The sequence below is a fragment of the Caretta caretta genome, chromosome 24, assembly GCF_965140235.1.
Source record: "Caretta caretta isolate rCarCar2 chromosome 24, rCarCar1.hap1, whole genome shotgun sequence".
In the NCBI taxonomy this organism is placed as follows: Eukaryota; Metazoa; Chordata; order Testudines; family Cheloniidae; genus Caretta; species Caretta caretta.
The window spans coordinates 14275960-14300677 of record NC_134229.1 but is presented as its reverse complement, the minus strand read 5'-3'; the positions used below and the strand labels follow the sequence as shown (position 1 = coordinate 14300677).

General features: G+C 54.2%; 1 protein-coding gene across 1 annotated transcript in view; it reads left to right on the top strand.

Moving 5' to 3' along the window:
* LOC125626110 (uncharacterized) overlaps positions 1–24718 on the top strand; it is a 143453-nt gene that overhangs the window by 102288 nt on the left and 16447 nt on the right. Inside the window, exons 50-66 of the mRNA XM_075123029.1 lie at positions 8–606; positions 2457–3018; positions 4007–4602; positions 5026–5599; positions 6521–6720; positions 7118–7259; positions 7828–8159; positions 9468–10041; positions 11414–12012; positions 13863–14424; positions 15413–16008; positions 16432–17005; positions 17927–18126; positions 18524–18665; positions 19234–19565; positions 20874–21447; positions 22824–23422. Coding sequence (XP_074979130.1) covers positions 8–606; positions 2457–3018; positions 4007–4602; positions 5026–5599; positions 6521–6720; positions 7118–7259; positions 7828–8159; positions 9468–10041; positions 11414–12012; positions 13863–14424; positions 15413–16008; positions 16432–17005; positions 17927–18126; positions 18524–18665; positions 19234–19565; positions 20874–21447; positions 22824–23422 — 7757 coding nt within the window. The remainder of the gene's footprint in view (positions 1–7; positions 607–2456; positions 3019–4006; positions 4603–5025; positions 5600–6520; positions 6721–7117; positions 7260–7827; positions 8160–9467; positions 10042–11413; positions 12013–13862; positions 14425–15412; positions 16009–16431; positions 17006–17926; positions 18127–18523; positions 18666–19233; positions 19566–20873; positions 21448–22823; positions 23423–24718) is intronic.

Below are 24718 nucleotides of genomic sequence, written 5' to 3'. Positions count from 1 at the left end.
CTCCCAGTCCTGCCCTGCCCTGAGAACAGCCACTACGAGGCCTGTGGGAACGCCTGCCCGGCCAGCTGCTCCGACCAAACCGCCAACTCCTCCTGCCTGGAGCCCTGCGTGGAGACCTGCCAGTGCGACAACGGTTACGTCCTGAGTGCCGGCCAGTGTGTCCCCGTGGAGAGCTGTGGCTGTGACTACAATGGCCGCTACTACAAACCCAACGAGGAGTTCTGGGCCGATGAGAACTGCCTCTCTCGGTGCAGATGTGATCCCAGCTTGGGCATGGTGCTTTGCCAGGAGACCGGCTGCAAGGCCAGCGAGAGATGCGCCGTGATCAACGGGGTCCGTGGCTGCTCCCCAATCAGCTACTCCACCTGCACGGCCTCCGGAGACCCTCACTACACCACCTTCGACGGGAAAAAGTACGATTTCATGGGCACCTGCATCTACCTTCTGGCTGGGGTCTGCTCCGAGGACCCCACGCTCACCCCATTCAACATCAAGGTGGAGAATAACAACCGCGGCAGCAAGGCCGTGTCCTACACCAAAGTGGTGACCTTGGAGGTCTACGGTAGAAACATCACTGTCAGCCAGCAATATCCCCGCAAGATCAAGGTAGGGACGGAGAGCCACAGGACTACAGTCAACAGGGTGCCCTTGTTGCCAAGAAGGCCAATGGCATTTTGGGATGTATAAGTAGGGGCATTGCCAGCAGATCAAGGGATGTGATCGTTCCCCTCTATTCCATATTGGTGAGGCCTCATCTGGAGTACTAGTGTCCAGTTTTGGGCCCCACGCTAGAAGAAGGATGTGGAAAAATTGGAAAACGTCCAGCGGAGGGCAAGAAAAATGATTAGGGGACTGGAACACATGACTTATGAGGAGAGGCTGAGGGAACTGGGATTGTTTAGTCTGCGGAAGAGAAGAATGAGGGGGGATTTGATAGCTGCTTTCAACTACCTGAAAGGGGGTTCCAAAGAGGATGGATCTAGACTGTTCTCAGTGGTAGCAGATGACAGAATGAGGAGTAATGGTCTCAAGTTGCAGTGAGGGAGGTTTAGGTTGGCTATTAGGAAAAACTTTTTCACTAGGAGTGTTGTGAAACACTGGAATGCGTTACCTCGGGAGGTGGTGGAATCTCCTTCCTTGGAAGATTTTAAGGTCAGGCTTGACAAAGCCCTGGCTGGGATGATTTAGTTGGGGATTGGTCCTGCTTTGAGCAGGGGCTCAGACTAGATGACCTCCTGAGGTCCCTTCCAACCCTGATATTCTATGATTCTATGACTTCTCGGGGAGCTGTGAGCAGGAACTCTTGCTGTTGATGATACATTACCCATTATTTCTCTCCCCGTTTCAGAAAGGAGACCTGCGTCCATTGTACACTGAGCTGGTGGTGGGTGTGTGGGAAGGAACTGAGTGCCTCTTTGTGAATATATAGGGCAGGATTTTCTCCTCTCCATCAGGGCCGTTTTGCCACTGTAACTGCTGTGCATTCAACTGACTCACTCATTTAGCTGGGGATCGGGTCCCATTCCCTCCACAGGAGCTATGGCCAATTCCCACCAGCTGGGGATCTGGCCCCATTGACTCCAGGGGAGTCAACACCCTAAAAGCTTCCTCCACTAAAGTACTTGATCCTGACTTCTGTTGCGCGAAGGCCCTTTCCAGGTATCTGACAGCAGAAAGTTGGGAGTCAACCGCATTTACACTGCCCAAGGGGTGTGAGAGAGTCTTAGGGCTGTTTCCAAATAAACTGCTAATGTGGCACAATGGACTTGCCGTAGCTGCGGCGCTTCAGTGAAGAGGCTGCCAATGCCAATGGCAGGAGTTCTCCCATTGGTGTAGGTAAGACACCTTCACAAGAGGCACTCGCTAGGTTGACAGGAGAATTCTCCCGTTGACCTGGCAACGTCTACACCAGGGGTCAGGTCAGTTTAACTGCGTGGGTCAGGGGTGTGGAGTTTTCACACCCCGGAGCGATAGTGATACTGCCCTAATTTACTAGTGTAGAGCAGGCCTTCGTGTAATTGGGAATTCAGACCATCCCCAAGACGTGTGTTCCAGATAGACAGGCTCTTTGTGAACCTGTCCTGCAAAGCTGCTCTCATCGCTAGACCCCACTCCCTGACCAGAGCTGGGGTTAGAACCCAAGAGTCCTAGCTCCCAGCCGCCGCGCTCCAACCACTGCCCTCCCAGAGTTGAGGATAGGAGCCAGGAATCCTGATTCCCATCCCCCTCTGCTGTAACCCACCACATCTCAATCCTCTCCCGGAACGGGGGATAGGACTCAGGAGTCCTGGCTCCCAGCCTCCTCTGCTCAAAGCTACTAGGCCCCACCCCATTTCTTCCCTTCCCTTCGCCACCCCTCCCTGAGCCAGGAATAAAACCCAGGAGTCCTGGGTCCCCACCTTCTGCCTGCAGTATTCATTCAAAATTAACCCCTGGCCCTGCCGCGTCTGTTCCAGGTGGACGGAGTCTTTGTGGCCCTGCCTTTCTACCATGAGGAGAAGCTACAGGCTTACGTCAGCGGAGCCCAAGTCCTCATCAAGACCGCCTTCGCGCTGAGGGTGACCTTCGACGGGAGCCTGGTCCGGGTCACTGTGCCCAACACCTACGCCAACGCCCTCTGCGGCCTGTGCGGTGACAACAACCAAACTGCCAGTGACGACCTGACCATGAGAGACGGGAGACGGGCAGCCAACGCCGTCCAGTTCGCAGAGAGCTGGAAGGTGGGGGAGGTCCCGGGCTGCTCAGACAGCTGCACCGGGAAGTGCCTGGTCTGCAGTGAGGCTCAGAGACAACCCTACAAGGGAGATCGGTACTGCGGGGTCATCACCAGAGGGGACGGACCGTTCAGAGAGTGCCACGGAGTCATCGACCCAGCCCCTTTCTTCGACGACTGCGTCTTTGACACCTGCCAGTACAAGGGTCTCCGGGATGCTCTCTGCAGTGCCATCAGCGCCTACGTGATGGCCTGCCAGGCCAGGGGCATCCGGATGGGGCAGTGGAGATCAGCCTCATTCTGCAGTGAGTGTCGCCTACTAGAATCTGCTTTAAGGACTGGCTAGTCTCCATGTGCAGCACCCTCTGCAGGGGGCTCAGAAGGGCTCAGCCGTGTGTCTCTGGCCTTACACACCTATCAGCTTGCAGTAGTGTTGCCAACCGTAAAGGTCACCTACTCAGCTTTGCTTTATCTTTGTGCTATAGCAATGTAATCCTGTCTCCTTGCTGGCACCTGTCTCCCAGGGGTTGGAAATACTTTGCCAACACTAGAATCATAGAATCATAGAATATCAGGGTTGGAAGGGACCTCAGGAGGTCATCTAGTCCAACCCACTAGTCGTCCTTCCCGTCAGGGTGCAGGAAAACGGACACCGAAAGAACTAAAGCAAGTAACTCAGAGTCACCCGAGAAGCCAGTGGCAGAAGCCAGGTATCCTGACTCCCAGTCCTCCATCACTAAACATTACACAGCAGCCCACTCCAGAATTTGGGACTCACCTTGCAACACGTCCCCTTGTCTGCAGCTCTTACCACTAGACCAAACGCCCCTCCAAGAGTCCGAAAGAAAACCCCGGAGTCCTGACTCCTTCCCAGCCCTTCTGGGACTAAGCTACTAGATCCTCATCCCTTCCCAGAGCTGGCAATAGAACCCAGAAAACCTGATTGCAAGCCCTCCAGCTCTGATTTGCTAGATCCCTTTGACTGCTCACAGCAAGGAATAGAACCCAGGAGCCCTGAGTGCCAATCTCCCCTGCTTTTAACCGCTAGACGCCACTGTCCCCCCAGAGCCAATGACAGAGCCTAGCAGTCCTGGCTCCCAGCCCTCCCTGCTCTAAGCCAGGGAACCCCACTTCCCGCCCTGAACCATGACTAGAACCCAGGAGTTTTGGCTCCCAGTTCCCGCCAACAACACGATTGTAAGTGATACCTGCACATTTTCTTCTGGTGGTGCATTAATTTAAGAAGCTTTCTCTCACGGCCATCTGCACGTTCCCTCTGCCCCTCTCCTACAGGTCCCACCTGCCCCAGTAACTTCCACTACGAGCTCTGTGGGAGCGGCTGCCCTGCCACCTGCCACGGGCTCTCGGCGCCGGACGGCTGCGATGCCCCCTGTGCCGAAGGGTGTTTCTGCGACGCCGGGTTCCTCCTGAGCGGAGACCGGTGCGTCCCCGTCGTGCAGTGCGGCTGTGTGCACCAGGGCAGGTACTACAGGAAGGGAGAGGAGTTCTACGCCAGCGCCTCCTGCCGGGAGCGGTGTCGGTGCCAAGACAACGGGGTCGTCCAGTGTCAGGAGGCCTCCTGTGGAGCCAACGAGCAGTGCAAGGTGGCGGATGGCGTCCGGAAATGCCACCCTGTCGGATCTGCAACGTGTTCTGCTGCCGGAGACCCCCACTACCTCTCCTTCGACGGAGTTGCCTTCGATTTCCAAGGCACCTGCACCTACATCCTGGCCAAGACCTGTGCTGACGCCGGGAACCTGACATCCTTCTCCGTGAAGGTGGAGAACAAGCCCTGGGGCAATGGCAAGGTGTCTGTCACCAAGCTGGTGTCCGTGGAGGTCTACGGGCTCACGCTTACCCTGCTGCAGAACAGGAAGGGGCTCGTCATGGTAAGTCCTGCTCAAGATGTTCCTGCAATGGGGCAGCCCCACTGATGTGGCAATGCAAGGGGCACTTGTCTCCTGGGTCACTCATTAGGAGTGCACAGGCAGGAGGGGTCAGACATTCAGGTTCTGATCCTGACCTTACTGGCACCAGTGCCAGTCTAGAGGCATCCCACTGAAGAAAGCAGAATCGCTCTGGATTTTCTCTGGGACAAGTGAGATCATAATCCAGCCCTCAGCGTATTACGCTCAGTGGATGATTGCAGAGTAAGCCCAGGGATCTGAGATCAGAAATGGCCATAATTTCATTGAGTTCAGTGGAGTCACAACAGATTTGCCCAGGTGTCATCGAGACCCTATCTTGTGCCCATAGCCCACCCCAACAACATCCACTGCCCCGGCTCACAGGGAATACTCTGTGTCTTCCAGGTGGACGGGGTGTTCCACAACCTGCCTGTGATCGTGGCCGATGGGCAGCTCCGAGCGTATCAGCACGGCAGGAACGTCCTTGTGCAAACTGACTTCGGCCTCACCGTGAGCTACGACCTGGTTTACCAGGCCAGAGTCACTGTCCCGGGGAACTACCAGGGCCAGACGTGCGGCCTGTGCGGGAACTACAATGGTCGTCGGGACGACGAGTTCCTGCTCCCCGACGGCAGCGCGGCCCCTAACGTGGCAGCCTTTGGTTCCGCCTGGAAAGTCCCGATCCCGGGGGTGGCCTGTGACGACGGATGCGCCGGGAACAGCTGCCCGGTCTGCAAGGAGAAGAAGAAGGAGTTCTTCAAACAGCGCAACTACTGCGGGCTGCTCACGGCCCCCGACGGCCCCTTCGCCTCCTGCCACGGCACGGTCAGCCCCAGCGTGTATTTCAACAACTGCCTGTATGATGTGTGCTTGGGCAACGGGGACTCCCAGGTCCTGTGCCAGAGCGTCCACAGCTACGTGACGGCCTGCCAAGAGGCCGGGGCCCCTGTCCAGCCCTGGAGGAGCGCCTCCTTCTGCCGTAAGTGCCGCGATGCTGGTGTAGCAGAAGGGCCTATCCCACTCGCTCCCCTCCCGCTGGGGGGCGGGGAGAGCGATTCTAGGTATCTCATTCCAGGCCTCTGGGCTTCTTGAGAGACTCCTTTGGGTGGGAACCAACAAGGTCATATTCCCTTATAAAGGTGACCTGGTCCTCTCGTCCCTGTCAGATTCTCCTCTCCTTCATGTCTGTCCCTCTGAGCCTGAGGTGGGCAAACTACAACCCATGGGCCACACCCGGCCCACTGGACCCTCCTGCCCGGCCCCTGAGCTCCTGGCCCGGGAGGCTTGCCCGGCGCCATGCTCTGGGAGGCAGGGCGGTGAGCTCCTGGGGCAGCGTAGCTGCGGAGCCCGGCCTGACCCGGTCTCTGTGCTGCGCTGTGTGTGGCTGGCTCCAGCCGGGCTGCGCTGTGTGTGGCTGTAGCACCGGCAGCCAGGCAGCGTGGTAAGGGGGCAGGGAGCCGGGGGGTTGGATAGTGGGAGGGGAGTTTGAGGTGGTGGTCGGGGGTCGCAGTGCGGATAGGGGTCGGGGCGGTCAGAAGGCGGGGAACAGGGGGGTTGAATGGGTGCAGGGGTCTCTGGGGGAGGAAGTCATGAAGGAGAGGGGGTTGGATGGGGCGGCAGGAGTCAGTCAGGGACGGGGGATCTGGGGTCAGTCAGGGGACAGGAAGAAGGGGTGGTTGGATGGGGCAGGAGTCCAGGGTGGGAGGGGGCTGTCAGGGGACCAGAAGCAGGGGGGCGTGGATAGCGGGTGGCGGCCGGGCCACGCCCCCCTCCCCTAACCAGCCCTCCATACAATTTCCAAAACCCGATGCCGCCCTCAGGCCAAAAAGTTTGCCCGCCCCTGCTCTAAGTTGTGGGCTGAGATCTCTCCAGCCATCAGTTGCTTCTTTCTCTGCCTTAGCTCTGCGCTGCCCGGCCAACAGTCACTACGAGGTGTGCGCCGACCTCTGCACCACCACCTGTGCCAGGATCACCGACGCCAGGAAGTGCCCAGACACCTGCGCCGAAGGCTGCCAGTGCGACGATGGCTTCCTCTTCGATGGCCAGGGCTGCGTGGCTCTGCAGAGCTGTGGCTGCTTCAAGAAGGGGATATATTACCAGGTACCGCCCCCTGCTGGGGTGTTAACTCCTATCCAGTCACGTCCTTCACGCCCTGCTCTCATCAGCCATGTTGGATCAGACCATTGTCGGTTGCCAATGGCAATACATGAATCTCTGTTGAAAGGCACTAATGGCACAATCCTGGTTCCATGAACCGTGTCTCTGGCAGGGCGGTGGAGTCTAGTGGTTAGAGCAGGGAGCTGGAAGTCAGGACTCCTCGGTTCTCTCCCCAGCTCCGGGAAGGCAGTCGTGCCAAGTGGAGTAGAGCGGCTGCGGACTGGGAGATAAGACACTCGGTTCTAGTCCCAGATATGGCCTCCCTGTAAATGAACATCTCCGCACTGAAAAACTACCGTTCCCCGGGCTACATTGTGTTCTTTGCCCTTTTTTCAAACAGCCTAATGAGACGGTTCTGACCAACAAGTGCCAGCAAAGCTGCACCTGCACTCCTGCCCAAGGGGTGACCTGCGAAGCCCACAGCTGCACCAGGGATGAAACCTGTCAGATCAGAGATGGAGTCATGCAATGCATCAACAGAGGTGAAAGAGAGTGCAAGAGTTAAACAAGAAGAGAGGTGGACGTAGAGATAGAGTCCTTAGAGCAGACTCAGTGGAGTCAGGACAGCCGAGGAGCTGGCGCAGAGTAGAGTTTCCATCCTTAGATCTAGGAAGCGAGTGGGGACTAGTGGTTAGAGCAGGGGGGTTTGTGAGCCTGGACTCCTGGGTTCTATTCACAGCTCTGGGACGGGTGGGGGCAGGTTACATGGTGGGTTCTCTGGGTTGGAGCTGATGGGCTGGGAGGCAGGCTATGTCAAATCAAGTCATTGATTCTCTCCTGGGCTTTGGACCAGGCACTTGACTGTCAAGAGGTAAAGAAAAGTATCCTCTGGGCCTGCCGCTTTGGTCAAAGGTTGAGGTCCTTACTTGACCTATTTACTTAATCCCTACTCAGGCAGAGCTTTTACAGGAAACCATCTCCCGTTGACTCCTCTCTGGTTGGCCCCTCTTCCGAATGGCTTTGGGTGGGTAACTGGGCCTGTGCTGAACCGAGCTCCCCTGCCCCCCTAGCCCTCACTCTCACGGATTGCTGGGATTTCTCTCCTTTCAGATCCCTGCAAAGTCCTGACATGTCGGGCCAAGGAGACGTGCAAGGTCCAGAACGGCCGTGCGATGTGCGTTCCCAACTTCATTGGAACCTGCTGGGGCTGGGGGGACCCGCACTATCACACCTTCGACGGGCTGAACTTCAACTTCCAGGGCACCTGCACCTACACCCTGGCCAAGTACTGCGGGAGCGACAACACCCTGGTGCCCTTCACCATCGATGAGAAGAACGACAACAGGGGAGGCAACCAGGCTGTCTCCTACGTGCGCCTGACCAACATCTACGTCTATGGCTACAACATCTCCATCTACAAGAAGGAAGTTGGGAAAATCAGAGTGAGTACAAAAGTGCAAAAATGATTGGAGAGCTTGCATTTGGAATAAAAATATCTCCCTATGGGTACATCCATACCCATACACATCTACCTATCCATCCATCCATCCGCATACCCATCTGTCTATATCTCTGTCTATCCTTCCCCATACATATGCATCCATCTTACCATCCAGGCCAAGACAAATCTGTCAATCCATCTGTCAGGATACACATCTATCCGTCCCTCTGTTTGTCCCCATAAAGATCTCTCTTTCTCTCCACCCAGCCCATACACATCAATGCGTTTCTCAATCTATCACCATACACATCTGCTTTTTCTCCATCGATCTATCCAACCATCCCCATACACAGCTATCTATCTCTCTGTGCTGGTTGAAGACCAATTTTCTTTTGGAAAATGTCAACATCTCTTTTCTTCCATTCATACAAATGGGCCAGTACTTTTGTTTGTTTCTTTTTCAAGAATTTCTGCTGAATCAGGTCCTTTGTTTTGAAATAGGTATTTTTTTAAAAAAAAAGAAATGATATTTAGAAATTTTAAAATAGAAATTTTTCCAGATTATCAGAAAGAAAATCCCCTTTTTGTGATCTCCAAGTGGCCATGAAAAGAAACAAGATCGAAAATGACAACATTCCAAAAGAAGAACAGAATAAGCGAGAAATGAACCGATTTAAAATTATCTGCTCCGGGCCCCTGGGCCCTCCCAATTCACCTGGGCAATCTTGCCTCCATGGACCACATAGGATCCCCCAGTCAGCCTAGGTCCCCCAGAACTCTTGTTCTACCAGTCTCCCCATGTCGCGGGATCCCTCCAGGCCGCACAGGCTAAACAGTTCCTGTCTTCCTTCTACAACTCTCTCGCTCTCTCTCTCTAGCTCTTTGGTTTTGTACTGCCGCCCATCATCATAGGAGCCAACCATCCTCTACATAACATGTACTGACCAGAGTAAAGTCTCTGCTCCAATCCATGGAGCTTCTGGCTTTTCTCCTCTTTTTGGGGTAGAAAAATCTCCACTTGCAGTAGGATTTTGTGGTGAGCTGGGTGGGTTTCAAGCTGTGAATATCACTGCTTCGTTCTTGTCAGGAAGCTTTATTAAAGGGGAGTCCGGGTCACACTCTGGATTTATCTAATCTGCACTGGGAATTCATTCCACAGCCAGATCCCCTGGACAGAGAACATTTGATCTCTGAGGACTCAAGTGCTTAATTGGGGCTTTCTAATCTTTCTTGTCCCAGAGGAGCAGAACTCTTGGAAGAGGTGAGATGAAAAGAGAAATAACCGTTGGTTCTTTCCTCCTATCTCTAGATCAATGACGTGACCACCAGCTTGCCGGTGACCCTGGAAGACGGTAAAATCAAGCTCTACCAGAGCGGTCTCAGTGCTATCCTGCGGACAGACTTTGGTCTGCAGGTGTCGTATGACTGGAATTGGCACCTGATCATCACCCTCCCCAGCAGCTATTATGGGGCCATGGGCGGCCTTTGTGGGAACTTCAACCAAAAGCGTGGAGATGACATGACGTCACCCAATGGCACCCGAGTCTCTTCCATCGTGGAGTGGGCCAGGAGCTGGAAAGTCAAAGACCGGGACCCCTTCTGCTGGGATGATTGCAAAGGGACATGCCCGACGTGCGATAAGAGCAAGCAGAAGATCTACGGGGGCGACGAATATTGTGGTTTGATCAGCAAAAGACCAGGAGGGCCCTTCAGAGAGTGTCACTCCAAAGTGCGCCCCCAGGACATTTTTGACAGCTGCATCTACGACGTGTGTCTGAACGGGGGAGCCAAGAACATCCTGTGCCAGGCGCTGGAGGCCTATGCAGCCATCTGCAAGAAACAGGGCATCACCGTCTATGACTGGAGGACACCGTCCGGCTGCGGTGAGCTTGGTGGTTTGTTTTTTTTATTGACAAAAGCAGCAATTAGACTAGAGTTACTGTGCTGCTTGAGGAGATGGCCAGTGGGCGGAGTGTCAGGGCAGACACCAGGCCTAGATCCTGCACCTTGGCAACTAGACACCATGGGGATGTGGGCTTGAGAAGCCCCTATAAGAGACTAGCTAGATTGAGAATCGATGGACACATGGTTTTCATAGATTGGGTTAGATGAGAGAAAGGAAGAGTCTCCAAATATTGTTAGGAGGATGGATTAGATGAATAGGGAGATTAAACAGGTTTAATAGATTGGTAGATGGATTAGATGGATTGGGTGATTAAATAGATTCACTGGAGGATACGTGGATAAAATGAATGGAGAGATTAAATGGGTGTAATAGACGGATAGGTGGGTTCGATGGATAGAGAGATAAAGAGATTTAATGGATGGATAAATGGATTAGGTGCACGGGGAGATAAAGTCAATTAGAGGTAAAGATTGGTCGATTGGATGCTGAGCCAGAGGGACGGCTGGCTAAACGGGGGGGAGGGATAGCTCAGTGGTTTGAGCATTGGCCTGCTAAACCCTGGGTTGTGAGTTCAATCCTTGAGGGGGCCATTTCGGGGGCAAAACTTGGGGGATTGGTCCTGCTTTGAGCAGGGGGTTGGATTAGATGACCTCCTGAGGTTCCTTCCAAGCTTGATATTCTATGATTCCATGATTAGGTTCTAGATTAAACAGATATAGATACTCCTGGATGTACACGTCAATTAGATGGAGGCAACGACAAAGGTTTATTACAATCTAATGTAAAGAAAATCTCACTTCCGCACTTCAAAGAAGGGGTGTTCAGCAATGTGTAAGAGGGATGTAAGTGAAGAATAGAAAAGCGGGATGGATTTGGTGGGTGAAGTGTCTGGAAGAGAGGGATGGATCAGAAAGCGATGGAAAGATGGACCCATCCGAAATACTACCTGAAAATACAGGGTCCCAACCCAGTAGGATCTCCTGAGTCTTTCCACTTCCGCGGGACGTGTGCTGAGTCTGAGGTCATCTGGCGTGGGCGGGGCTCCAGAGGAGGCCTTGACAAGTGAGGTCTCATCTGCTCTGGGTGCACTTTGCAGATTTTCTTGGATTTTCTATACAAAGAGAGCATTTCCCTGCTCTCCCAGCTAGCAAACTCCTTTGCCCAACGGGGTTGTTCCCTGTGCTGTACTCCAGAGGTGGCCTTAGTGTGGCTGCTTGTACATCGGGCCTGTGATATAGAGGATGCCGATTGCACATTAGAATTTCTCTCTAGCTCTTGCTGCATGTAAGCAGGTGTTTTTAGTTCATTTCCTGTGATGTTAAATCTCCCCCTCTCTGACCCCCTCCCAGTCCTGCCCTGCCCTGAGAACAGCCACTACGAGGCCTGTGGGAACGCCTGCCCGGCCAGCTGCTCCGACCAAACCGCCAACTCCTCCTGCCTGGAGCCCTGCGTGGAGACCTGCCAGTGCGACAACGGTTACGTCCTGAGTGCCGGCCAGTGTGTCCCCGTGGAGAGCTGTGGCTGTGACTACAATGGCCGCTACTACAAACCCAACGAGGAGTTCTGGGCCGATGAGAACTGCCTCTCTCGGTGCAGATGTGATCCCAGCTTGGGCATGGTGCTTTGCCAGGAGACCGGCTGCAAGGCCAGCGAGAGATGCGCCGTGATCAACGGGGTCCGTGGCTGCTCCCCAATCAGCTACTCCACCTGCACGGCCTCCGGAGACCCTCACTACACCACCTTCGACGGGAAAAAGTACGATTTCATGGGCACCTGCATCTACCTTCTGGCTGGGGTCTGCTCCGAGGACCCCACGCTCACCCCATTCAACATCAAGGTGGAGAATAACAACCGCGGCAGCAAGGCCGTGTCCTACACCAAAGTGGTGACCTTGGAGGTCTACGGTAGAAACATCACTGTCAGCCAGCAATATCCCCGCAAGATCAAGGTAGGGACGGAGAGCCACAGGACTACAGTCAACAGGGTGCCCTTGTTGCCAAGAAGGCTAATGGTATTTTGGGATGTATAAGTAGGGGCATTGCCAGCAGATCAAGGGATGTGATCGTTCCCCTCTATTCCATATTGGTGAGGCCTCATCTGGAGTACTAGTGTCCAGTTTTGGGCCCCACACTAGAAGAAGGATGTGGAAAAATTGGAAAACGCCCAGCGGAGGGCAAGAAAAATGATTAGGGGACTGGAACACATGACTTATGAGGAGAGGCTGAGGGAACTGGGATTGTTTAGTCTGCGGAAGAGAAGAATGAGGGGGGATTTGAGAGCTGCTTTCAACTACCTGAAAGGGGGTTCCAAAGAGGATGGATCTAGACTGTTCTCAGTGGTAGCAGATGACAGAATGAGGAGTAATGGTCTCAAGTTGCAGTGAGGGAGGTTTAGGTTGGCTATTAGGAAAAACTTTTTCACTAGGAGTGTTGTGAAACACTGGAATGCGTTACCTCGGGAGGTGGTGGAATCTCCTTCCTTGGAAGATTTTAAGGTCAGGCTTGACAAAGCCCTGGCTGGGATGATTTAGTTGGGGATTGGTCCTGCTTTGAGCAGGGGCTCGGACTAGATGACCTCCTGAGGTCCCTTCCAACCCTGATATTCTATGATTCTATGACTTCTCGGGGAGCTGTGAGCAGGAACTCTTGCTGTTGATGATACATTACCCATTATTTCTCTCCCCGTTTCAGAAAGGAGACCTGCGTCCATTGTACACTGAGCTGGTGGTGGGTGTGTGGGAAGGAACTGAGTGCCTCTTTGTGAATATATAGGGCAGGATTTTCTCCTCTCCATCAGGGCCGTTTTGCCACTGTAACTGCTGTGCATTCAACTGACTCACTCATTTAGCTGGGGATCGGGTCCCATTCCCTCCACAGGAGCTATGGCCAATTCCCACCAGCTGGGGATCTGGCCCCATTGACTCCAGGGGAGTCAACACCCTAAAAGCTTCCTCCACTAAAGTACTTGATCCTGACTTCTGTTGCGCGAAGGCCCTTTCCAGGTATCTGACAGCAGAAAGTTGGGAGTCAACCGCATTTACACTGCCCAAGGGGTGTGAGAGAGTCTTAGGGCTGTTTCCAAATAAACTGCTAATGTGGCACAATGGACTTGCCGTAGCTGCGGCGCTTCAGTGAAGAGGCTGCCAATGCCAATGGCAGGAGTTCTCCCATTGGTGTAGGTAAGACACCTTCACAAGAGGCACTCGCTCGGTTGACAGGAGAATTCTCCCGTTGACCTGGCAACGTCTACACCAGGGGTCAGGTCAGTTTAACTGCGTGGGTCAGGGGTGTGGAGTTTTCACACCCCGGAGCGATAGTGATACTGCCCTAATTTACTAGTGTAGAGCAGGCCTTCGTGTAATTGGGAATTCAGACCATCCCCAAGACGTGTGTTCCAGATAGACAGGCTCTTTGTGAACCTGTCCTGCAAAGCTGCTCTCATCGCTAGACCCCACTCCCTGACCAGAGCTGGGGTTAGAACCCAAGAGTCCTAGCTCCCAGCCGCCGCGCTCCAACCACTGCCCTCCCAGAGTTGAGGATAGGAGCCAGGAATCCTGATTCCCATCCCCCTCTGCTGTAACCCACCACATCTCAATCCTCTCCCGGAACGGGGGATAGGACTCAGGAGTCCTGGCTCCCAGCCTCCCCTGCTCAAAGCTACTAGGCCCCACCCCATTTCTTCCCTTCCCTTCGCCACCCCTCCCTGAGCCAGGAATAAAACCCAGGAGTCCTGGGTCCCCACCTTCTGCCTGCAGTATTCATTCAAAATTAACCCCTGGCCCTGCCGCGTCTGTTCCAGGTGGACGGAGTCTTTGTGGCCCTGCCTTTCTACCATGAGGAGAAGCTACAGGCTTACGTCAGCGGAGCCCAAGTCCTCATCAAGACCGCCTTCGCGCTGAGGGTGACCTTCGACGGGAGCCTGGTCCGGGTCACTGTGCCCAACACCTACGCCAACGCCCTCTGCGGCCTGTGCGGTGACAACAACCAAACTGCCAGTGACGACCTGACCATGAGAGACGGGAGACGGGCAGCCAACGCCGTCCAGTTCGCAGAGAGCTGGAAGGTGGGGGAGGTCCCGGGCTGCTCAGACAGCTGCACCGGGAAGTGCCTGGTCTGCAGTGAGGCTCAGAGACAACCCTACAAGGGAGATCGGTACTGCGGGGTCATCACCAGAGGGGACGGACCGTTCAGAGAGTGCCACGGAGTCATCGACCCAGCCCCTTTCTTCGACGACTGCGTCTTTGACACCTGCCAGTACAAGGGTCTCCGGGATGCTCTCTGCAGTGCCATCAGCGCCTACGTGATGGCCTGCCAGGCCAGGGGCATCCGGATGGGGCAGTGGAGATCAGCCTCATTCTGCAGTGAGTGTCGCCTACTAGAATCTGCTTTAAGGACTGGCTAGTCTCCATGTGCAGCACCCTCTGCAGGGGGCTCAGAAGGGCTCAGCCGTGTGTCTCTGGCCTTACACACCTATCAGCTTGCAGTAGTGTTGCCAACCGTAAAGGTCACCTACTCAGCTTTGCTTTATCTTTGTGCTATAGCAATGTAATCCTGTCTCCTTGCTGGCACCTGTCTCCCAGGGGTTGGAAATACTTTGCCAACACTAGAATCATAGAATCATAGAATATCAGGGTTGGAAGGGACCTCAGGAGGTCATCTAGTCCAACCCACTAGTCGTCCTTCCCGTCAGGGTGCAGGAAAATGGACACCGAAAGAACTAAAGCAAGTAACTCAGAGTCACCCGAGAAGCCAGTGGCAGAAGCCAGGTATCCTGACTCCCAGTCCTCCATCACTAAACATTACACAGCAGCCCACTCCAGAATTTGGGACTCACCTTGCAACACGTCCCCTTGTCTGCAGCTCTTACCACTAGACCAAACGCCCCTCCAAGAGTCCGAAAGAAAACCCCGGAGTCCTGACTCCTTCCCAGCCCTTCTGGGACTAAGCTACTAGATCCTCATCCCTTCCCAGAGCTGGCAATAGAACCCAGAAAACCTGATTGCAAGCCCTCCAGCTCTGATTTGCTAGATCCCTTTGACTGCTCACAGCAAGGAATAGAACCCAGGAGCCCTGAGTGCTAATCTCCCCTGCTTTTAACCGCTAGACGCCACTGTCCCCCCAGAGCCAATGACAGAGCCTAGCAGTCCTGGCTCCCAGCCCTCCCTGCTCTAAGCCAGGGAACCCCACTTCCCGCCCTGAACCATGACTAGAACCCAGGAGTTTTGGCTCCCAGTTCCCGCCAACAACACGATTGTAAGTGATACCTGCACATTTTCTTCTGGTGGTGCATTAATTTAAGAAGCTTTCTCTCACGGCCATCTGCACGTTCCCTCTGCCCCTCTCCTACAGGTCCCACCTGCCCCAGTAACTTCCACTACGAGCTCTGTGGGAGCGGCTGCCCTGCCACCTGCCACGGGCTCTCGGCGCCGGACGGCTGCGATGCCCCCTGTGCCGAAGGGTGTTTCTGCGACGCCGGGTTCCTCCTGAGCGGAGACCGGTGCGTCCCCGTTGTGCAGTGCGGCTGTGTGCACCAGGGCAGGTACTACAGGAAGGGAGAGGAGTTCTACGCCAGCGCCTCCTGCCGGGAGCGGTGTCGGTGCCAATACAACGGGGTCGTCCAGTGTCGGGAGGCCTCCTGTGGAGCCAACGAGCAGTGCAAGGTGGCGGATGGCGTCCGGAAATGCCACCCTGTCGGATCTGCAACGTGTTCTGCTGCCGGAGACCCCCACTACCTCTCCTTCGACGGAGTTGCCTTCGATTTCCAAGGCACCTGCACCTACATCCTGGCCAAGACCTGTGCTGACGCCGGGAACCTGACATCCTTCTCCGTGAAGGTGGAGAACAAGCCCTGGGGCAATGGCAAGGTGTCTGTCACCAAGCTGGTGTCCGTGGAGGTCTACGGGCTCACGCTTACCCTGCTGCAGAACAGGAAGGGGCTCGTCATGGTAAGTCCTGCTCAAGATGTTCCTGCAATGGGGCAGCCCCACTGATGTGGCAATGCAAGGGGCACTTGTCTCCTGGGTCACTCATTAGGAGTGCACAGGCAGGAGGGGTCAGACATTCAGGTTCTGATCCTGACCTTACTGGCACCAGTGCCAGTCTAGAGGCATCCCACTGAAGAAAGCAGAATCGCTCTGGATTTTCTCTGGGACAAGTGAGATCATCATCCAGCCCTCAGCGTATTACGCTCAGTGGATGATTGCAGAGTAAGCCCAGGGATCTGAGATCAGAAATGGCCATAATTTCATTGAGTTCAGTGGAGTCACAACAGATTTGCCCAGGTGTCATCGAGACCCTATCTTGTGCCCATAGCCCACCCCAACAACATCCACTGCCCCGGCTCACAGGGAATACTCTGTGTCTTCCAGGTGGACGGGGTGTTCCACAACCTGCCTGTGATCGTGGCCGATGGGCAGCTCCGAGCGTATCAGCACGGCAGGAACGTCCTTGTGCAAACTGACTTCGGCCTCACCGTGAGCTACGACCTGGTTTACCAGGCCAGAGTCACTGTCCCGGGGAACTACCAGGGCCAGACGTGCGGCCTGTGCGGGAACTACAATGGTCGTCGGGATGACGAGTTCCTGCTCCCCGACGGCAGCGCGGCCCCTGACGTGGCAGCCTTTGGTTCCGCCTGGAAAGTCCTGATCCCGGGGGTGGCCTGTGACGACGGATGCGCCGGGAACAGCTGCCCGGTCTGCAAGGAGAAGAAGAAGGAGTTCTTCAAACAGCGCAACTACTGCGGGCTGCTCACGGCCCCCGACGGCCCCTTCGCCTCCTGCCACGGCACGGTCAGCCCCAGCGTGTATTTCAACAACTGCCTGTATGATGTGTGCTTGGGCAACGGGGACTCCCAGGTCCTGTGCCAGAGCATCCACAGCTACGTGACGGCCTGCCAAGAGGCCGGGGCCCCTGTCCAGCCCTGGAGGAGTGCCTCCTTCTGCCGTAAGTGCCGCGATGCTGGTGTAGCAGAAGGGCCTATCCCACTCGCTCCCCTCCCGCTGGGGGGCGGGCAGAGCGATTCTAGGTATCTCATTCCAGGCCTCTGGGCTTCTTGAGAGACTCCTTTGGGTGGGAACCAACAAGGTCATATTCCCTTATAAAGGTGACCTGGTCCTCTCGTCCCTGTCAGATTCTCCTCTCCTTCATGTCTGTCCCTCTGAGCCTGAGGTGGGCAAACTACAACCCGTGGGCCACACCCGGCCCACTGGACCCTCCTGCCCGGCCCCTGAGCTCCTGGCCCGGGAGGCTTGCCCGGCGCCATGCTCTGGGAGGCAGGGTGGTGAGCTCCTGGGGCAGCGTAGCTGCGGAGCCCGGCCTGACCCGGTCTCTGTGCTGCGCTGTGTGTGGCTGGCTCCAGCCGGGCTGCGCTGTGTGTGGCTGTAGCACCGGCAGCCAGGCAGCGTGGTAAGGGGGCAGGGAGCCGGGGGGTTGGATAGTGGGAGGGGAGTTTGAGGTGGTGGTCGGGGGTCGCAGTGCGGATAGGGGTCGGGGCGGTCAGAAGGCGGGGAACAGGGGGGTTGAATGGGTGCAGGGGTCTCTGGGGGAGGAAGTCATGAAGGAGAGGGGGTTGGATGGGGCGGCAGGAGTCAGTCAGGGACGGGGGATCTGGGGACAGTCAGGGGACAGGAAGAAGGGGTGGTTGGATGGGGCAGGAGTCCAGGGTGGGAGGGGGCTGTCAGGGGACCAGAAGCAGGGGGGCGTGGATAGCGGGTGGCGGCCGGGCCACGCCCCCCTCCCCTAACCAGCCCTCCATACAATTTCCAAAACCCGATGCCGCCCTCAGGCCAAAAAGTTTGCCCGCCCCTGCTCTAAGTTGTGGGCTGAGATCTCTCCAGCCATCAGTTGCTTCTTTCTCTGCCTTAGCTCTGCGCTGCCCGGCCAACAGTCACTACGAGGTGTGCGCCGACCTCTGCACCACCACCTGTGCCAGGATCACCGACGCCAGGAAGTGCCCAGACACCTGCGCCGAAGGCTGCCAGTGCGACGATGGCTTCCTCTTCGATGGCCAGGGCTGCGTGGCTCTGCAGAGCTGTGGCTGCTTCAAGAAGGGGATATATTACCAGGTACCGCCCCCTGCTGGGGTGTTAACTCCTATCCAGTCACGTCCTTCACGCCCTGCTCTCATCAGCCATGTTGGATCAGACCATTGTCGGTTGCCAATGGCAATACATGAATCTCTGTTGAAAGGCACTAATGGCACAATCCTGGTTCCATGAACCGTGTCTCTGGCAGGGCGGTGGAGTCTAGTGGTTAGAGCAGGGAGCTGGAAGTCAGGACTCCTCGGTTCTCTCCCCAGCTCCGGGAAGGCAGTCGTGCCAAGTGGAGTAGAGCGGCTGCGGACTGGGAGATAAGACACTCGGTTCTAGTCCCAGATATGGCCTCCCTGTAAATGAACATCTCCGCACTGAAAAACTACCGTTCCCCGGGCTACATTGTGTTCTTTGCCCTTTTTTCAAACAGCCTAATGAGACGGTTCTGACCAACAAGTGCCAGCAAAGCTGCACCTGCACTCCTGCCCAAGGGGTGACCTGCGAAGCCCACAGCTGCACCAGGGATGAAACCTGTCAGATCAGAGATGGAGTCATGCAATGCATCAACAGAGGTGAAAGAGAGTGCAAGAGTTAAACAAGAAGAGAGGTGGACGTAGAGATAGAGTCCTTAGAGCAGACTCAGTGGAGTCAGGACAGCCGAGGAGCTGGCGCAGAGTAGAGTTTCCATCCTTAGATCTAGGAAGCGAGTGGGGACTAGTGGTTAGAGCAGGGGGGTTTGTGAGCCTGGACTCCTGGGTTCTATTCACAGCTCTGGGACGGGTGGGGGCAGGTTACATGGTGGGTTCTCTGGGTTGGAGCTGATGGGCTGGGAGGCAGGCTATGTCAAATCAAGTCATTGATTCTCTCCTGGGCTTTGGACCAGGCACTTGACTGTCAAGAGGTAAAGAAAAGTATCCTCTGGGCCTGCCGCTTTGGTCAAAGGTTGAGGTCCTTACTTGACCTATTTACTTAATCCCTACTCAGGCAGAGCTTTTACAGGAAACCATCTCCCGTTGACTCCTCTCTGGTTGGCCCCTCTTCCGAATGGCTTTGGGTGGGTAACTGGGCCTGTGCTGAACCGAGCTCCCCTGCCCCCCTAGCCCTCACTCTCACGGATTGCTGGGATTTCTCTCCTTTCAGATCCCTGCAAAGTCCTGACATGTCGGGCCAAGGAGACGTGCAAGGTCCAGAACGGCCGTGCGATGTGCGTTCCCAACTTCATTGGAACCTGCTGGGGCTGGGGGGACCCGCACTATCACACCTTCGACGGGCTGAACTTCAACTTCCAGGGCACCTGCACCTACACCCTGGCCAAGTACTGCGGGAGCGACAACACCCTGGTGCCCTTCACCATCGATGAGAAGAACGACAACAGGGGAGGCAACCAGGCTGTCTCCTACGTGCGCCTGACCAACATCTACGTCTATGGCTACAACATCTCCATCTACAAGAAGGAAGTTGGGAAAATCAGAGTGAGTACAAAAGTGCAAAAATGATTGGAGAGCTTGCATTTGGAATAAAAATATCTCCCTATGGGTACATCCATACCCATACACATCTACCTATCCATCCATCCATCCGCATACCCATCTGTCTATATCTCTGTCTATCCTTCCCCATACATATGCATCCATCTTACCATCCAGGCCAAGACAAATCTGTCAATCCATCTGTCAGGATACACATCTATCCGTCCCTCTGTTTGTCCCCATATAGATCTCTCTTTCTCTCCACCCAGCCCATACACATCAATGCGTTTCTCAATCTATCACCATACACATCTGCTTTTTCTCCATCGATCTATCCAACCATCCCCATACACAGCTATCTATCTCTCTGTGCTGGTTGAAGACCAATTTTCTTTTGGAAAATGTCAACATCTCTTTTCTTCCATTCATACAAATGGGCCAGTACTTTTGTTTGTTTCTTTTTCAAGAATTTCTGCTGAATCAGGTCCTTTGTTTTGGAATAGGTATTTTTTGTTAAAAAAAGAAATGATATTTAGAAATTTTAAAATAGAAATTTTTCCAGATTATCAGAAAGAAAATCCCCTTTTTGTGATCTCCAAGTGGCCATGAAAAGAAACAAGATTGAAAATGACAACATTCCAAAAGAAGAACAGAATAAGCGAGAAATGAACCGATTTAAAATTATCTGCTCCGGGCCCCTGGGCCCTCCCAATTCACCTGGGCAATCTTGCCTCCATGGACCACATAGGATCCCCCAGTCAGCCTAGGTCCCCCAGAACTCTTGTTCTACCAGTCTCCCCATGTCGCGGGATCCCTCCAGGCCGCACAGGCTAAACAGTTCCTGTCTTCCTTCCACAACTCTCTCGCTCTCTCTCTCTAGCTCTTTGGTTTTGTACTGCCGCCCATCACCATAGGAGCCAACCATCCTCTACATAACATGTACTGACCAGAGTAAAGTCTCTGCTCCAATCCATGGAGCTTCTGGCTTTTCTCCTCTTTTTGGGGTAGAAAAATCTCCACTTGCAGTAGGATTTTGTGGTGAGTTGGGTGGGTTTCAAGCTGTGAATATCATTGCTTCGTTCTTGTCTGGAAGCTTTATTAAAGGGGAGTCCAGGTCACACTCTGGATTTATCTAATCTGCACTGGGAATTCATTCCACAGCCAGATCCCCTGGACAGAGAACATTTGATCTCTGAGGACTCAAGTGCTTATTTGGGGCTTTCTAATCTTTCTTGTCCCAGAGGAGCAGAACTCTTGGAAGAGGTGAGATGAAAAGAGAAATAACCGTTGGTTCTTTCCTCCTATCTCTAGATTAATGACGTGACCACCAGCTTGCCGGTGACCCTGGAAGACGGTAAAATCAAGCTCTACCAGAGCGGTCTCAGTGCTATCCTGCGGACAGACTTTGGTCTGCAGGTGTCGTATGACTGGAATTGGCACCTGATCATCACCCTCCCCAGCAGCTATTATGGGGCCATGGGCGGCCTTTGTGGGAACTTCAATCAAAAGCGTGGAGATGACATGACGTCACCCGACGGCACCCGAGTCTCTTCCATCGTGGAGTGGGCCAGGAGCTGGAAAGTCAAAGACCGGGACCCCTTCTGCTGGGATGATTGCAAAGGGACATGCCCGACGTGCGATAAGAGCAAGCGGAAGATCTATGGGGGCGACGAATATTGTGGTTTGATCAGCAAAAGACCAGGAGGGCCCTTCAGAGAGTGTCACTCCAAAGTGAGCCCCCAGGACATTTTTGACAGCTGCATCTACGACGTGTGTCTGAACGGGGGAGCCAAGAACATCCTGTGCCAGGCGCTGGAGGCCTACGCAGCCATCTGCAAGAAACAGGGCATCACCGTCTATGACTGGAGGACACCGTCCGGCTGCGGTGAGCTCGGTGGTTTGTTTTTTTTATTGACAAAAGCAGCAATTAGACTAGAGTTACTGTGCTGCTTGAGGAGATGGCCAGTGGGCGGAGTGTCAGGGCAGACACTAGGCCTAGATCCTGCACCTTGGCAACTAGACACCATGGGGATGTGGGCTTGAGAAGCCCCTATAAGAGACTAGCTAGATTGAGAATCGATGGACACATGGTTTTCATAGATTGGGTTAGATGAGAGAAAGGAAGAGTCTCCAAATATTGTAAGGAGGATGGATTAGATGAATAGGGAGATTAAACAGGTTTAATAGATTGGTAGATGGATTAGATGGATTGGGTGATTAAATAGATTCACTGGAGGATACGTGGATAAAATGGATGGAGAGATTAAATGGGTGTAATAGACGGATAGGTGGGTTCGATGGATAGAGAGATAAAGAGATTTAATGGATGGATAAATGGATTAGGTGCACGGGGAGATAAAGTCAATTAGAGGTAAAGATTGGTCGATTGGATGCTGAGTCAGAGGGACGGCTGGCTAAACGGGTGGGGGGGAGAGATAGCTCAGTGGTTTGAGCATTGGCCTGCTAAACCCTGGGTTGTGAGTTCAATCCTTGAGGGGGCCATTTCGGGGGCAAAACTTGGGGGATTGGTCCTGCTTTGAGCAGGGGGTTGGATTAGATGACCTCCTGAGGTTCCTTCCAAGCTTGATATTCTATGATTCCATGATTAGGTTCTAGATTAGACAGATATAGATACTCCTGGATGTACACGTCAATTAGATGGAGGCAACGACAAAGATTTATTACAATCTAATGTAAAGAAAATCTCACTTCCGCACTTCAAAGACGGGGTGTTCAGCAATGTGTAAGAGGGATGTAAGTGAAGAATAGAAAAGCGGGATGGATTTGGTGGGTGAAGTGTCTGGAAGAGAGGGATGGATCAGAAAGCGATGGAAAGATGGACCCATCCGAAATACTACCTGAAAATACAGGGTCCCAACCCAGTAGGATCTCCTGAGTCTTTCCACTTCCGCGGGACGTGTGCTGAGTCTGAGGTCATCTGGCGTGGGCGGGGCTCCAGAGGAGGCCTTGACAAGTGAGGTCTCATCTGCTCTGGGTGCACTTTGCAGATTTTCTTGGATTTTCTATACAAAGAGAGCATTTCCCTGCTCTCCCAGCTAGCAAACTCCTTTGCCCAACGGGGTTGTTCCCTGTGCTGTACTCCAGAGGTGGCCTTAGTGTGGCTGCTTGTACATCGGGCCTGTGATATAGAGGATGCCGATTGCACATTAGAATTTCTCTCTAGCTCTTGCTGCATGTAAGCAGGTGTTTTTAGTTCATTTCCTGTGATGTTAAATCTCCCCCTCTCTGACCCCCTCCCAGTCCTGCCCTGCCCTGAGAACAGCCACTACGAGGCCTGTGGGAACGCCTGCCCGGCCAGCTGCTCCGACCAAACCGCCAACTCCTCCTGCCTGGAGCCCTGCGTGGAGACCTGCCAGTGCGACAACGGTTACGTCCTGAGTGCCGGCCAGTGTGTCCCCGTGGAGAGCTGTGGCTGTGACTACAATGGCCGCTACTACAAACCCAACGAGGAGTTCTGGGCCGATGAGAACTGCCTCTCTCGGTGCAGATGTGATCCCAGCTTGGGCATGGTGCTTTGCCAGGAGACCGGCTGCAAGGCCAGCGAGAGATGCGCCGTGATCAACGGGGTCCGTGGCTGCTCCCCAATCAGCTACTCCACCTGCACGGCCTCCGGAGACCCTCACTACACCACCTTCGACGGGAAAAAGTACGATTTCATGGGCACCTGCATCTACCTTCTGGCTGGGGTCTGCTCCGAGGACCCCACGCTCACCCCATTCAACATCAAGGTGGAGAATAACAACCGCGGCAGCAAGGCCGTGTCCTACACCAAAGTGGTGACCTTGGAGGTCTACGGTAGAAACATCACTGTCAGCCAGCAATATCCCCGCAAGATCAAGGTAGGGACGGAGAGCCACAGGACTACAGTCAACAGGGTGCCCTTGTTGCCAAGAAGGCCAATGGCATTTTGGGATGTATAAGTAGGGGCATTGCCAGCAGATCAAGGGATGTGATCGTTCCCCTCTATTCCATATTGGTGAGGCCTCATCTGGAGTACTAGTGTCCAGTTTTGGGCCCCACGCTAGAAGAAGGATGTGGAAAAATTGGAAAACGTCCAGCGGAGGGCAAGAAAAATGATTAGGGGACTGGAACACATGACTTATGAGGAGAGGCTGAGGGAACTGGGATTGTTTAGTCTGCGGAAGAGAAGAATGAGGGGGGATTTGATAGCTGCTTTCAACTACCTGAAAGGGGGTTCCAAAGAGGATGGATCTAGACTGTTCTCAGTGGTAGCAGATGACAGAATGAGGAGTAATGGTCTCAAGTTGCAGTGAGGGAGGTTTAGGTTGGCTATTAGGAAAAACTTTTTCACTAGGAGTGTTGTGAAACACTGGAATGCGTTACCTCGGGAGGTGGTGGAATCTCCTTCCTTGGAAGATTTTAAGGTCAGGCTTGACAAAGCCCTGGCTGGGATGATTTAGTTGGGGATTGGTCCTGCTTTGAGCAGGGGCTCAGACTAGATGACCTCCTGAGGTCCCTTCCAACCCTGATATTCTATGATTCTATGACTTCTCGGGGAGCTGTGAGCAGGAACTCTTGCTGTTGATGATACATTACCCATTATTTCTCTCCCCGTTTCAGAAAGGAGACCTGCGTCCATTGTACACTGAGCTGGTGGTGGGTGTGTGGGAAGGAACTGAGTGCCTCTTTGTGAATATATAGGGCAGGATTTTCTCCTCTCCATCAGGGCCGTTTTGCCACTGTAACTGCTGTGCATTCAACTGACTCACTCATTTAGCTGGGGATCGGGTCCCATTCCCTCCACAGGAGCTATGGCCAATTCCCACCAGCTGGGGATCTGGCCCCATTGACTCCAGGGGAGTCAACACCCTAAAAGCTTCCTCCACTAAAGTACTTGATCCTGACTTCTGTTGCGCGAAGGCCCTTTCCAGGTATCTGACAGCAGAAAGTTGGGAGTCAACCGCATTTACACTGCCCAAGGGGTGTGAGAGAGTCTTAGGGCTGTTTCCAAATAAACTGCTAATGTGGCACAATGGACTTGCCGTAGCTGCGGCGCTTCAGTGAAGAGGCTGCCAATGCCAATGGCAGGAGTTCTCCCATTGGTGTAGGTAAGACACCTTCACAAGAGGCACTCGCTAGGTTGACAGGAGAATTCTCCCGTTGACCTGGCAACG